At 40.5% G+C, this 13,275-nt stretch overlaps 1 protein-coding gene across 12 annotated transcripts in view; it reads right to left on the bottom strand.

Moving 5' to 3' along the window:
• cacna1g (calcium channel, voltage-dependent, T type, alpha 1G subunit) overlaps positions 1–9,786 on the bottom strand; it is a 160,869-nt gene extending 151,083 nt beyond the window's left edge. For 10 of the 12 annotated variants that reach the window (XM_034039010.3, XM_034039015.3, XM_034039013.3 and 7 more), the window contains exons 1-2: positions 9,655–9,786; positions 1,779–1,912 (exon numbers count right to left, since the gene is read on the bottom strand). In XM_034039010.3, coding sequence (XP_033894901.3) covers positions 1,779–1,912; positions 9,655–9,747 — 227 coding nt within the window. In that variant the 5' untranslated portion in view covers positions 9,748–9,786. The remainder of the gene's footprint in view (positions 1–1,778; positions 1,913–9,654) is intronic. The other 2 variants (XM_034039018.3, XM_034039021.3) reach the window with 1 other exon arrangement.
• Between the last annotated feature and the right edge of the window lie 3,489 nt (positions 9,787–13,275).

Raw genomic sequence — 13,275 nt, 5'->3', positions numbered from 1 at the left:
GCGTCTGTGTGTCTGTGCATCTGTGTGTCAGTGCGTGTGTCTGTGAGTCTGTGTCTGTGTGTCAGTGTGTGTCTGTGCATCTGTGTGTCTGTGCGTCTGTGTGTCAGTGTGTGTGTCTGTGCGTCTGTGTGTCAGTGTGTGTGTCTGTGAGTCTGTGTCTGTGTGTCAGTGTGTGTCTGTGCGTCTGTGTGTCAGTGCGTCTGTGTGTCAGTGTGTGTGTCTGTGCATCTGTGTCTGTGTGTCAGTGTGTGTGTCTGTGCGTCTGTGTGTCAGTGTGTGTGCCTGTGCGTCTGTGTCTGTGTGTCAGTGTGTGTGTCTGTGCGTCTGTGTCTGCATGTCAGTGTGTGTGTCTGTGCGTCTGTGTGTCAGTGTGTGTGTCTGTGCGTCTGTGTCTGTGTGTCAGTGTGTGTGTCTGTGCGTCTGTGTCTGTGTGTCAGTGTGTGTGTCTGTGCGTCTGTGTGCCAGTGTGTGTGTCTGTGCGTCTGTGTCTGTGTGTCAGTGTGTGTGTATGTGCGTCTGTGTATCTGTGTCTGTGTGTCAGTGTGTGTGTCTGTGAGTCTGTGTCTGTGCGTCTGTGTGTCTGTGCATCTGTGTGTCAGTGTGTGTGTCTGTGAGTCTGTGTCTGTGTGTCAGTGTGTGTCTGTGCATCTGTGTGTCTGTGTGTCTGTGTGTCTGTGTGTCAGTGTGTGTGTCTGTGAGTCTGTGTCTGTGTGTCAGTGTGTGTCTGTGAGTCTGTGTGTCAGTGCGTCTGTGTGTCAGTGTGTGCGTCTGTGTGTCAGTGCGTCTGTGTGTCAGTGTGTGTGTCTGTGCATCTGTGTCTGTGTGTCAGTGTGTGTGTCTGTGCGTCTGTGTGTCAGTGTGTGTGTCTGTGCGTCTGTGTCTGTGTGTCAGTGTATGTGTCTGTGCGTCTGTGTCTGTGTGTCAGTGTGTGTGTCTGTGCGTCTGTGTGCCAGTGTGTGTGTCTGTGCGTCTGTGTCTGTGTGTCAGTGTGTGTCTGTGCGTCTGTGTGTCAGTGTGTGTGTCTGTGCGTCTGTGTCTGTGTGTCAGTGTGTGTGTCTGTGCGTCTGTGTCTGTGTGTCAGTGTGTGTGTCTGTGCGTCTGTGTGCCAGTGTGTGTGTCTGTGCGTCTGTGTCTGTGTGTCAGTGTGTGTGTCTGTGTGTCTGTGCGTCTGTGCGTCTGTGTGTCAGTGTGTCAGTGCGTGTGTCTGTGTGTATGCCTCTTCTGCCAATCACCTCTGGAGGCCTTGGTTCCAATCTGGCTGCCCAGGTCTTAAGGTGAAGGAGCTGGGTCTCAACATAGCCCCCAGAAAGTGGTCATCAAAAAACAAACAAAATGCAATTCAGCTTTATTGTCATTCTCTGCTTGAGAGAGGCTCAGGGCTGAATGGCAGGCAGGGGGTGTTCAGGTCAGGGATGAATGGCAAGCAGGGGGTGTTCAGGTCAGGACTGAGGTGCTCTCAAGAGGAAGCTTTTCTGACTCTGTCCAGCACTGATCCAGGAACAGGGAATATGCATTGTATGCCTTGATTGTGCCAACAAGACCAGAGCTGCTGAAGCTTTAAGATATACTCTAATGCGCTGTTTACAGCATTCTGCCAGGAATTGAAGCAAATGGAAATCACACTGAAGCGCCACCTATGGGCCAGAGTGGAGCCCTTCATGCAGCACTGGACTCTGTAATTTGCCACACTGTCTGTCTCTGTCCCACCCCTCTCCCCCAGTGCTGTCTGGTCTTTATAATCTCTTTGTATCATGCAGTAAATGGAGCCTCTCACTCACCCTGCCACAACGATGAAGAAGTCCAGACGATTCCATGTGTCGCCAAGGTAACACTTTTTCCCAAAAATTCCAAGGGCCACCATTTTGATCACCATTTCAACAGCAAAGAAAGCAAAGATGAAGTCATCAAATTTCTGTTAGAAACAAAACAAAACAAAACAAAACACAAAACAAGTCAAAGCTATTTCCTGCCACGACAACAGCAAACACAAAACAAGTCTGTCAGTAACACCCGGACCCTGCCACTGCTGTACATTCTGAATCCGATCCTTCAGTATGACAAGACATCTCCATATATCCCCCCAATCTGAGGATGTTAACAGCAAGTATCATCACAACTGTAAAAGCAGGTTTTCAGATATATGGCAGAATGTAAACTATAACATAGCTACGGTATGGAGGCACAGGCGACCAGCCCCATCCCAGACAGCATCATAATTATCAGTATCATGGAAAAGTAGATCACCATGTATCCAAATTATGCAAACTGTTCTCCTTTTTCTAGGAAAGCAGTGCATCTGGGGATGGGGAGTTTGTTGCTGGGTAACTTCCCTTAGACTACTTTCTCATTAAATATCTTGGTATCCCTGAATAGAAAATCTCCTTTTAAAAAATATGCAAGAGATTTTAATGACAGTCTCTCCTACAAGTGCTTATTACCATGCGGAAAGACTGGGTCTGACATTTACTCACTATATCCACAAAAACAGGTTCCTGCCCAAGGACAGCCAAGGACACTACACTGAATACGGTACCAGTCTCGACAGTCAACACTCAGAAAATCATTTTTGGGGTAAAATAGAGAAATGCAAATATGTAAATTTAGGGTACTGCTGAACTTGTGAGACAGACTGCTCATTAAAACCCTCTCCATATTTTTATAAAGGAGACAATTATCTATTCAGGAATACCAATATATTTAGTGAGCAAGTAGTCTGAGTAAAGTTATCCGGCAACAAACTCCCCATCCCTACTGCTTTCCTAGAAAAAGGAGATCATTTCAGGGGACTATTCTATTTGTGAGATGTCTTGCTCATTAAAATATTTAGCATATTTTTAAAGATGGGATGATTATCTATTCAGGATACCAAGATATTTAGTAAGTAAAGGGTCTGAATGAGGAAAAATGGGCAATAAAATCCATACCCCATAGTCTTGCTGTAAATCATTTGTTGTTTCCATAAGTGTGGAATATGGATAGTCACCACCCTATACACATATATCCCTCAATAAAGATTCCCCTAAGCCTAGTCTGATCAGAATTGTACAGTTGTATTCTTACTATCATGTAAAACATGTTAAATTACCAGTATAGGATCTCTACTGTTTTCATAATGCCTAATTGCCACAGAAACAGAAATATAGAGTACGACTTTATTCTTAAATAAAAGGTGGCCGTCATCTGAAAATTGATTTTAAAGCATTAGTTATCATTTATAGAGGAGGCAGCTATAATATTCTCTTCTTGTGCTAAGAGATGATATCACCCTTTGCAAACGCTAATGAAACCAGCACAGGACGCTGCATGCTATCCTCCCTATTTTATTGAGGCAGCTCATGTGAGAAGCGAGTTTGTCTGGTTTGTTCTTGCATGACATACAGTATATCTAATCTTCATGCTGGTCTTCACATTCCCAATGCCAGAGTCTATAAATGTCCCGCTCCTCTGACCTTTGCATATTCCCAAAACGCAAGACGTCATGCCCTGCGATGGAACGCGGTCTGAATATTTGAAAAGTGACATCATGAGTAGAAAACTCAAAAAAAGTAAGTACTGCCCTTTACAAAAAGCATTAACAATTACAAGGAAATTCATAGTTTGCTAAATTATTTGGTGTCAAAGTTTTAAAGTGTCACCATGGGTCCTGAATCCACACACTTCAACATCACATGATGTGTTAAATATATACATTGTGACACAGCGTATATATATATATATATATATATATATATATATATATATATATATATATATATATATATATATATATATATATATATATATACAGTGCCTTGCGAAAGTATTCGGCCCCCTTGAACTTTGCGACCTTTTGCCACATTTCAGGCTTCAAACATAAAGATATGAAACTGTAATTTTTTGTGAAGAATCAACAACAAGTGGGACACAATCATGAAGTGGAATGAAATTTATTGGATATTTCAAACTTTTTTAACAAATAAAAAACTGAAAAATTGGGCGTGCAAAATTATTCAGCCCCTTTACTTTCAGTGCAGCAAACTCTCTCCAGAAGTTCAGTGAGGATCTCTGAATGATCCAATGTTGACCTAAATGACTAATGATGATAAATAGAATCCACCTGTGTGTAATCAAGTCTCCGTATAAATGCACCTGCACTGTGATAGTCTCAGAGGTCCGTTTAAAGCGCAGAGAGCATCATGAAGAACAAGGAACACACCAGGCAGGTCCGAGATACTGTTGTGGAGAAGTTTAAAGCCGGATTTGGATACAAAAAGATTTCCCAAGCTTTAAACATCCCAAGGAGCACTGTGCAAGCGATAATATTGAAATGGAAGGAGTATCAGACCACTGCAAATCTACCAAGACCTGGCCGTCCCTCTAAACTTTCAGCTCATACAAGGAGAAGACTGATCAGAGATGCAGCCAAGAGGCCCATGATCACTCTGGATGAACTGCAGAGATCTACAGCTGAGGTGGGAGACTCTGTCCATAGGACAACAATCAGTCGTATACTGCACAAATCTGGCCTTTATGGAAGAGTGGCAAGAAGAAAGCCATTTCTTAAAGATATCCATAAAAAGTGTCGTTTACAGTTTGCCACAAGCCACCTGGGAGACACACCAAACATGTGGAAGAAGGTGCTCTGGTCAGATGAAACCAAAATCGAACTTTTTGGCAACAATGCAAAACGTTATGTTTGGCGTAAAAGCAACACAGCTCATCACCCTGAACACACCATCCCCACTGTCAAACATGGTGGTGGCAGCATCATGGTTTGGGCCTGCTTTTCTTCAGCAGGGACAGGGAAGATGGTTAAAATTGATGGGAAGATGGATGGAGCCAAATACAGGACCATTCTGGAAGAAAACCTGATGGAGTCTGCAAAAGACCTGAGACTGGGACGGAGATTTGTCTTCCAACAAGACAATGATCCAAAACATAAAGCCAAATCTACAATGGAATGGTTCACAAATAAACATATCCAGGTGTTAGAATGGCCAAGTCAAAGTCCAGACCTGAATCCAATCGAGAATCTGTGGAAAGAACTGAAAACTGCTGTTCACAAATGCTCTCCATCCAACCTCACTGAGCTCGAGCTGTTTTGCAAGGAGGAATGGGCAAAAATTTCAGTCTCTCGATGTGCAAAACTGATAGAGACATACCCCAAGTGACTTACAGCTGTAATCGCAGCAAAAGGTGGCGCTACAAAGTATTAACTTAAGGGGGCTGAATAATTTTGCACGCCCAATTTTTCAGTTTTTTATTTGTTAAAAAAGTTTGAAATATCCAATAAATTTCGTTCCACTTCATGATTGTGTCCCACTTGTTGTTGATTCTTCACAAAAAATTACAGTTTCATATCTTTATGTTTGAAGCCTGAAATGTGGCAAAAGGTCGCAAAGTTCAAGGGGGCCGAATACTTTCGCAAGGCACTGTATATATATATATATATATTTGAGTGATTTAGAATACTGGGATAGAAGGGGATTTTTTTTATTTTTTTATTTTTTTAATTAAAAATGGCATTGTTTTCTTTAAAATGTCAATTGTGTGCTGTGACCTCCCTCTATGATGAGAAATTCATTTTATTAATCAATTAATTGTAGTTTCTTGTAGTATATCTTTACTCATCAGTATTGAATGTTTCATACTTATGGATGGGCTGGACACAGTACACGTTTATTATTTGAATTACTGTCTGAATGATTTTTTGTTTCACTATATTCCATAGTAACTATTGAGAAATCGTTAGGAAATAAAGAAAAATGGTCCTTATACTGTAATTATGTTTTTTTTTTAATTTTTATATAGTATTACTTGGTAACTTTGTAATATAAAGGCTTACCAAAAAACATTTTTGAATACAGTACAATTTCTACTGCTATATTTCTAATTCCACAGCACATATCCATTTCGCCAGGTTATTGCTGAACTCCAGATACAGTCAGCAGTGTTTTTGTAGTGCCTTTGAAGTGATCCAAAAGGTTCTGATGCTACTCGCAAGGCCAATAGTGCTTCATAAACATACACACAACAGACCTGCTCAACACTGAATATGGGTTTGATGTAGACAGGCTCAAGGGTGGTGATTAAATTATCAGTGCAAAAAAATAACCAAGCTATTGGAGAGTACACAGCACACACTCCCATCCTCCAGCCCCAGTGCACAGGCTGGTGTCCCGACTTGCAAATTACACACGATGAAGCCCATTCAACATTATCTATATGCTAATACATTATATAAAAAAAACAGAATCACCAGGGTCAGAGTGCCTCTGAATCAGAAAAAGAAAGAGTAACGTTTTAAATGCACTTCCAGATTGCTGCCTCCCACTGCTTGTGAGCAGTTTTAATGTTCTCTTAGTTTCACTGAAGCTAATGTCACTTTTCAATTCAATTTCACTTACAGGATCAGAAAAGCAGAGGATTCCTATTCAGATCTCAAGTGTTTAAAAGGCATTTGGCTGCCAGTTCGTCTTCATTCTCCTTGAAAAGCGATTAGTGTTTTCAATGAAATAGGCGGCTCAAATCCAGATGATTCCTTCAAAGTACTCAGATATCTGTCTGTGTGATAAAAGGCAGGAAAACCTAACTGAAGCTTACTTCACGATGTTTAAGCATATATACGTCAGATACACATTGTTTTAAACGAAAGCCTTAACACAGGACTATTACTTCCATTATTGTGGACAAAACCACTTGCTTCAGGCCCTCTGCAGATATCCTTTATGTAGGCTTTTGAGGGGATTTGGAAGAACTTAATGCTGCTGAATAAATTAATCAATAATGCAACAAAACTGCTTCAAGCACCTTCTTCAAGCTGAGCTCACCATACCTGCCCTTTCTAAACCGCACAGAGAGAAGGAACTGTAAACCTTACCATGAAATAATACAATACCTCCTTCAAGCTCAGCTCACCATACCTGCCCTTTCTATACCGCACAGAGAGAAGGAACTGTAAACCTTACCATGAAATAATGCACTACCTCCTTCAAGCTCAGCTCACCATACCTTACCATGAATAGTCAATGTGTTGTAGACCTGTTTTGTTATATATGTATAACTAAACCTAAATAACAGCAACAAAAAAGCAACCCCCAATTTCCTTTTAAATGTGAACAGTTGAAGGGAAAAACAACTCAATTTAAAATCCTTAACAATTTCTGACAGGAGTTACTTTCTAGTCTAAAATCTTTGTGGAAATCTTTTGAAAAATCACCGGGATGCCAGCAAGACAGAAGCAGCTCAAGTGTGCCTTTTAACTGTCGTTACAATAGTAACCTCCAACAAGATTTTGGAAGTGAACTTCCTCCATATACCTTTTTGAATACATTTTGATTTTAAGTATCCTATGATGTATATTTTGATACTTTTTACTAGCTGCTATAAAATAATATATAAAGTGCCTTTAGAGTTTGAGATTCATCTAGAGAAGCACAATGGTTATGAATAGGCTTGCTACTTTTCGATTTTAATCGGTAAAGCTCGTTAAACTTTGAATTCTCCAAAAATATGAGTTTGACTGAAATAAATGTACATAGGATAAACGTCTTTAAACCACTTGCTATTTTTTTATTTTCTTACCAAAAATCATCTCTAGTTTGTGTAGTTTTTATACTTGCTGTCTGTCTCCGTCTCCGTCCCGTCTCAGTGGTCCGTTAGTACTGTAGTTTCACTGTCATTTCATCCTGTTCTGACAGATCTCGTTAACTGAAGCAGCGCTAGAATGCTCTCATTCGTTTAAATGACTGTCAATCATCAAGACCTGCACCGACTGTGCACTTTCATTTGCCAGCTATAGCGCCTGTCATTCAAAGCGCCTACTTTGAAATTAGCAGGTTAAGGTGGAGGTAAGCTTTTGCTATAGTTATACAGTGACAGTTACTAGTTTGATTTGAAAATGGTATGCAAGAGGAAAACACTTAATGAGTATTGTGCACAATACCCTGACAGACGGCTGAAGACTCCACGGCAGGACAAAGCGGGCCCGTCTGCATTGCCTTCCAGTGACTCTGAGTCCAGCTCTGCTGAAGCAGGAGAGGGGGGAGCTCAGACTCCGAATACTAAGTGCAAGTTAGTTCTGTTCAACTATCTAATGTTTTGTGTGCATATTAATTGTACTCGTAAATTTATGCTATAAACGTCTGTTTTCTACGGTTTATTCAAGACAATGTTAATGACCATGGTTTTGTTGCATGTTGAATATGATAAAGGGGTTTCGCTAAATGAGACGTTTCTAAATGGCATAAAAATTCTGTTTTTTTAAAAAGCATAAAGGTCAATTTCACCCATTCTCTGCTTGAATTGAAAAATAAAGATAGTAAAAAAAAAAACGGTAAATTCTTTCAAAAATAAACATCGATAATAATTGTCGATATGGCAAAAGAATTAAAATCGAATAGCAGCAAGCCTATGAAACATTGTGAGGACACTATTGCACAATTAGAATGTGGGACTTTCTGTCTGTCTCTCTCTCTGTCTGTCTGTTTTTACCTATGTACTTATACCACACTTACACCACTAATCCAGTGATCAGGTGTGGGGATATGTGATGTCAGTTTGTACGTCCATTTGTTTTTTAGACCTCCATGGTGGGGGATGCATGTTACTGTAGGTTATAGAGCATACATAGCCATCTAATTACATTGTAATAAGAGTTACTTAACAGTGGTCAATTAACCACAACTTCAAAACGCTCAATCATAATTCCAAGGTAAAACGTTTCTATAAGTTTCTTATAAGTTGACTAAGTGTCTTATAATTTCTCATAAACAGTTACATACTGATATCATTGTATATAAGAACCTGATGTAGTTACATGATAACATAGTGGCCCAGTTCATTCTCACACATACTGTATTACACCAGCACTTACCATGCAAGAGCACAAACTGTTGGTAGTTATTACCATTTATATTACATTCAGGAAGGATAACTCCCCTTTAACAAACAGAACTTTAGCAATGCCCACCTGCATATCCACTAGTTGACTGGACAGATGCCTTCATATATACTCCAGATAGTGACACGCTCAATAACTTGTGCTCAGCAATGTACAGACCAAGACACGGCCCTCCATGTATTTCTAGTACTCTGTAGCTAATACATTCCCTTACCAAGTTTCATCATAGGGTCAAGACGGCTCAAGTTAAACTGAGGTGCTCCCTCGATTAGAGGAACCACATGTGATGAGAGAATCGTTCCCTTGTGGGAGTCGTGTGTGCATGCAAGAGAAGAGCACGTCGGTATGAACTTAAGTCTGTTCTTCAAGGGACTTCATCCTTGTGTAGGGAAATGTTAATGATTAGAGTGAGTGGCAGAAAACCAGTTGGCTGAAAGTGACTTTGGCATGAGTAGAGTTGCTAAGGCCTTGACCCACCTGGCTTTAGGCTTAGAATTTTGAGTGATAAAGCAGGTGCTAGAAAGTATGAGAAAAGAGAAGTATGGTAAACCACAGTAACCTTGCAAAGGAGAGTGGTTATTGGTTGGTTGCACCTGAGTGGAGTAACAGCTGAATAACTCATTGTTAAGATTTGAAGCATGGTCTGGTCTCATCCTTATAGCGCAACAAAGTAGTTAATTCCATGTTTACTATCATTTTTAAAACTTACACTTGGAGTTCACTACAGAGCAAGACAGCTCCAAGGAGCAGTGCAACAGAGGGAGGACTCTCACCTGGAGGATGGTGCATCGTTCCGAGGCGCAGGAGCTGTCCTCACAGGGGTGGAACATTCCCAGAGTGACACAGTTCAGCAGGATCACCAGCATACTGGCACGCTCAAACCAGGTGGACAGGAGTCAAGGAATCAAAAGACACAATGCAGCACGCAAACAAGCACAACCCCTGGAGAACTCATAAAACAATCACACAAAATGGGTGGCTATATCACTTATTTAAAATGCAGGTATCCCTGGGAAAGGAATCTAGAAAGTTACTGTGTTGAAAAAATGGCTCAAGAAAGCTAGAAAAAAAGAAAGAATGAAAGAATTTGTGAAAGAAAAATATGTAAACAAAGGAAAAACCAACATACGATTACAGACACAGAAAGTAAAAAAAGAAAAGATGCAAAATGTAATAAAGACAGAAATTAAAGACAAAGAAGAAAAAGAAACACAGACAACATATCTGTATCTTAACTAACACAGCAGCACAATAAGCAGTCACACATTGGAAATATATTATATAATAATATATAATTATATTCAAAACATACAGAGTGCTTTACAAATAAAAAAGGCCCATTATGTATAAAATACATGTTTGTTTGATAATACATTCTGCATTATTAATACGTAAGCACTTTCCACTGTAAGTGCTGCTAAATTAGACTATAAAACATGCATTTTCATTATGCTAATTATTAATTGCTCATTCATTATCTCTAAGTGCATTGGTTACTACTAGAGCCTACTAGACTTAAAAGCTCTGAGCCTACTAGAGTATAAATACCAGGCATAGAGGCATACACAGACAGAGAAGCTCCAGATCAGAGGGCACCTTTTTGAAATTGAAACATAAATTAAACAAGTAGAGACTACTAAATGAAAGCTGTAGTGCTCATGTTGTGTGAGGCACTGCTGTTGTGGATTCTAACCCCTGTCGGTGTGCCAGTTCTATAACCACAAGCTCTATAACCACAAACAGGCATGTGTGTTGTCACTGGTCACGTCACCCTCCGTCCTTACACATGCAATGAATCAAGCAGAAAAAAGTACACATTTATAGTGGACAATATCCAATACAACTTCCCAAAAGGACTCAGAGGCTGTAATCTGTGAGGGATGATATGCCAATACAAAAACATAAAGGTACTGTATATTTAAAAAATAAAATGAAGTCACCTTCAATCAGTGCCGGACTGGCTTCCCAAGGTGGCCCTTCACCCTATTGACAATGGTATGGCAGGTGTTTCTAATTATCCATCCAGCATATGAGTCAGTCTCTCTGTTGAGAGTGGTGTGTTTGCATTATTCAGGCAATTTTACCAGTGCAGTGGTACCAAAAATCCACTTATTACCAATGCAGAATGGCTGTGGCAATGCCCATTTCAACCACTGTCTACTGCATTTGGATGAGTGTGACATTGAGACTGATTGTTAAGAGCTGTGTGCTTGCTCACCCATCATGTATTGATTTTAACACTGACCGCTGACCCCTCTGACAGAGACCATTTGTCACAGTTACCAGGGCAACCAGGCAGGTGAGCACTTACAATTGTCTGTATAAAAGACCCCCTCCCCTATCCCTTGTTCATAATGGAAGAAGTGTTTATTATTTTCTTTTTTTGAGGAGATAATACAAGTTTGAAGAGAGGCACAGCTTGCAAAGAGTGATGTTTTCTACAGCGAGGTCACTGTTCAGCCCTCAGATTCGATGCACACTGACCCTACCGTCCATGGGAAGCTGTTCAGCCCTCAGATTCGATGCACACTGACCCTACCGTCCATGTGAAGCTGTTCAGCCCTCATATTCGATGCACACTGACCCTACCGCCCATGTGAAGCTGTTCAGCCCTCAGATTTGATGCACACTGACCCTACCGCCCATGTGAAGCTGTTCAATCCTCAGATTCGATGCACACTGACCCTACTGTCCATGTGAAGCTGTTCAGCCCTCAGATTCGATGCACACTGACCCTACCGTCCATGTGAAACTGTTCAGCCCTCAGATTCGATGCACACTGACCCTACCGTCCATGTGAAGCTGTTCAGCCCTCAGATTCAATGCACACTGACCCTACCGTCCCATGTTGTGAAGCTGTTATATAAATTGAAATGGTGCTGATATTGAGACCCATACAGTATAGATCATTAAAAACATTCTTGCATTACAAGTCCTTTATTATCATCATGTATTCCACCACACCACTGTGAACAGGTATCAAAAATCCACTGACTGCACACAGCTTCCTGTGAGAATGGTAAGCAGACAGACAGACTAGCGTGAAATCCCCCCACGCTCCTCACATATCCTATAAAGAGTTGTGGCTGACAGCCCTGCATTCATGGGAAATCACACTAAATACCTATTAACTGCTCAATTGAGAGACACCTGACTCACATTGAATAGTGTGAATGAAGCCCACGATTATCACATGAGGCTGTTTTGTGTGTCTGCCTGTGTGTGTGTATGTGTCAGTGTGTTTTTGTGTCTGTTTGTCTGTCTGTATGTGCAAATCTGTTTGTGTCAGTCTGTGTGTGTGTATGTGTCTGTCTGTGTCTGTATGTGTGTCTGTTCCTCTGTGTGAGTGTGAATCTGTGTGTGTCTGTCTGTCCATGTGTGTCTGTGTGTGTCTGTGTGAGTGTGAATCTGTGTGTGTGTGTCTGTGTGAGTGTGAATCTGTGTGTGTGCGCACTAGCGTAGCTACATTGCCTCAGTAGCCACGTCAGGATGGGTAACGCAGTTTTTTAAATTTTTTTAAATGTATTTATTTACTTTTGCCAGGGGCTGATGGGGCTGATGAGATTTGTTCTTGGGGAGGTATCAGGATAGCAGTGCTCCCATTGGCTGGATGTCTCAGCCATACACTCGAAAATACACTTTCTTAAAAACAGTTCCAGCAGCTTGCCTATTAAGCTATTCTGATTGGCTGGATAGACGTTGGAAATACGTTAACCGCCGACTCCACACAGTTTAAAAAATCTTTACACAAAGTACAGTATAGAGGAGGTTAAATGTGCATGTTTAGAATTTTTTTAATGTGATGCAGTGACAAAAGATCGTCTCATTCAAGAGCATTCTAAACATGGACCCATTCAGACAGCTGACCAGAAAAGCAATACTGGTGAGTTCCTATAACTTATTTTCAGATAACTCAAAACTACTGTATATCGCAAGGAAAGATAAACTGGTCCTGTTATCAGTGTTGCTTTGCCAGCAGTGCCGTTTGGGACTGGGAAAAAGGCACAGTTGAACCATGCTGAAAATATGATTAATACAGTTTTTAAATCACTACTGCTTTGTATATGCACAAATGGCAGTAGTTTAAAAATGTGTATTTTAATTCCTTTGGAAATCGTATGTATTATCGATGTTTTTAACATGGGCGTTTTGTCCCATCCAACTCGTGAAACTTTCTTTCTTGTAACTTGTAAGGTATGAATAGTTGGCAAATAGTTTTTCAATTCTAATCATTATTCAACATTGCCATGCTCTAAGAAATACAACTGTTAAGCTTTATTTAAACTAATGATTATAGTTTTCAATCTGGATGTTTTCAGGGAAAAAAAACAATAAAAGAATACATCTTGGTTAATGAATATGAATCTATTCATGTAAGATATGAAAACCTGTTT

The sequence above is a fragment of the Acipenser ruthenus genome, chromosome 17 (assembly GCF_902713425.1).
Source record: "Acipenser ruthenus chromosome 17, fAciRut3.2 maternal haplotype, whole genome shotgun sequence".
NCBI classification, from domain to species: domain Eukaryota; kingdom Metazoa; phylum Chordata; class Actinopteri; order Acipenseriformes; family Acipenseridae; genus Acipenser; species Acipenser ruthenus.
Note: the sequence above shows the minus strand (reverse complement) of the source record. Positions and strands in the feature narration are given on the sequence as shown.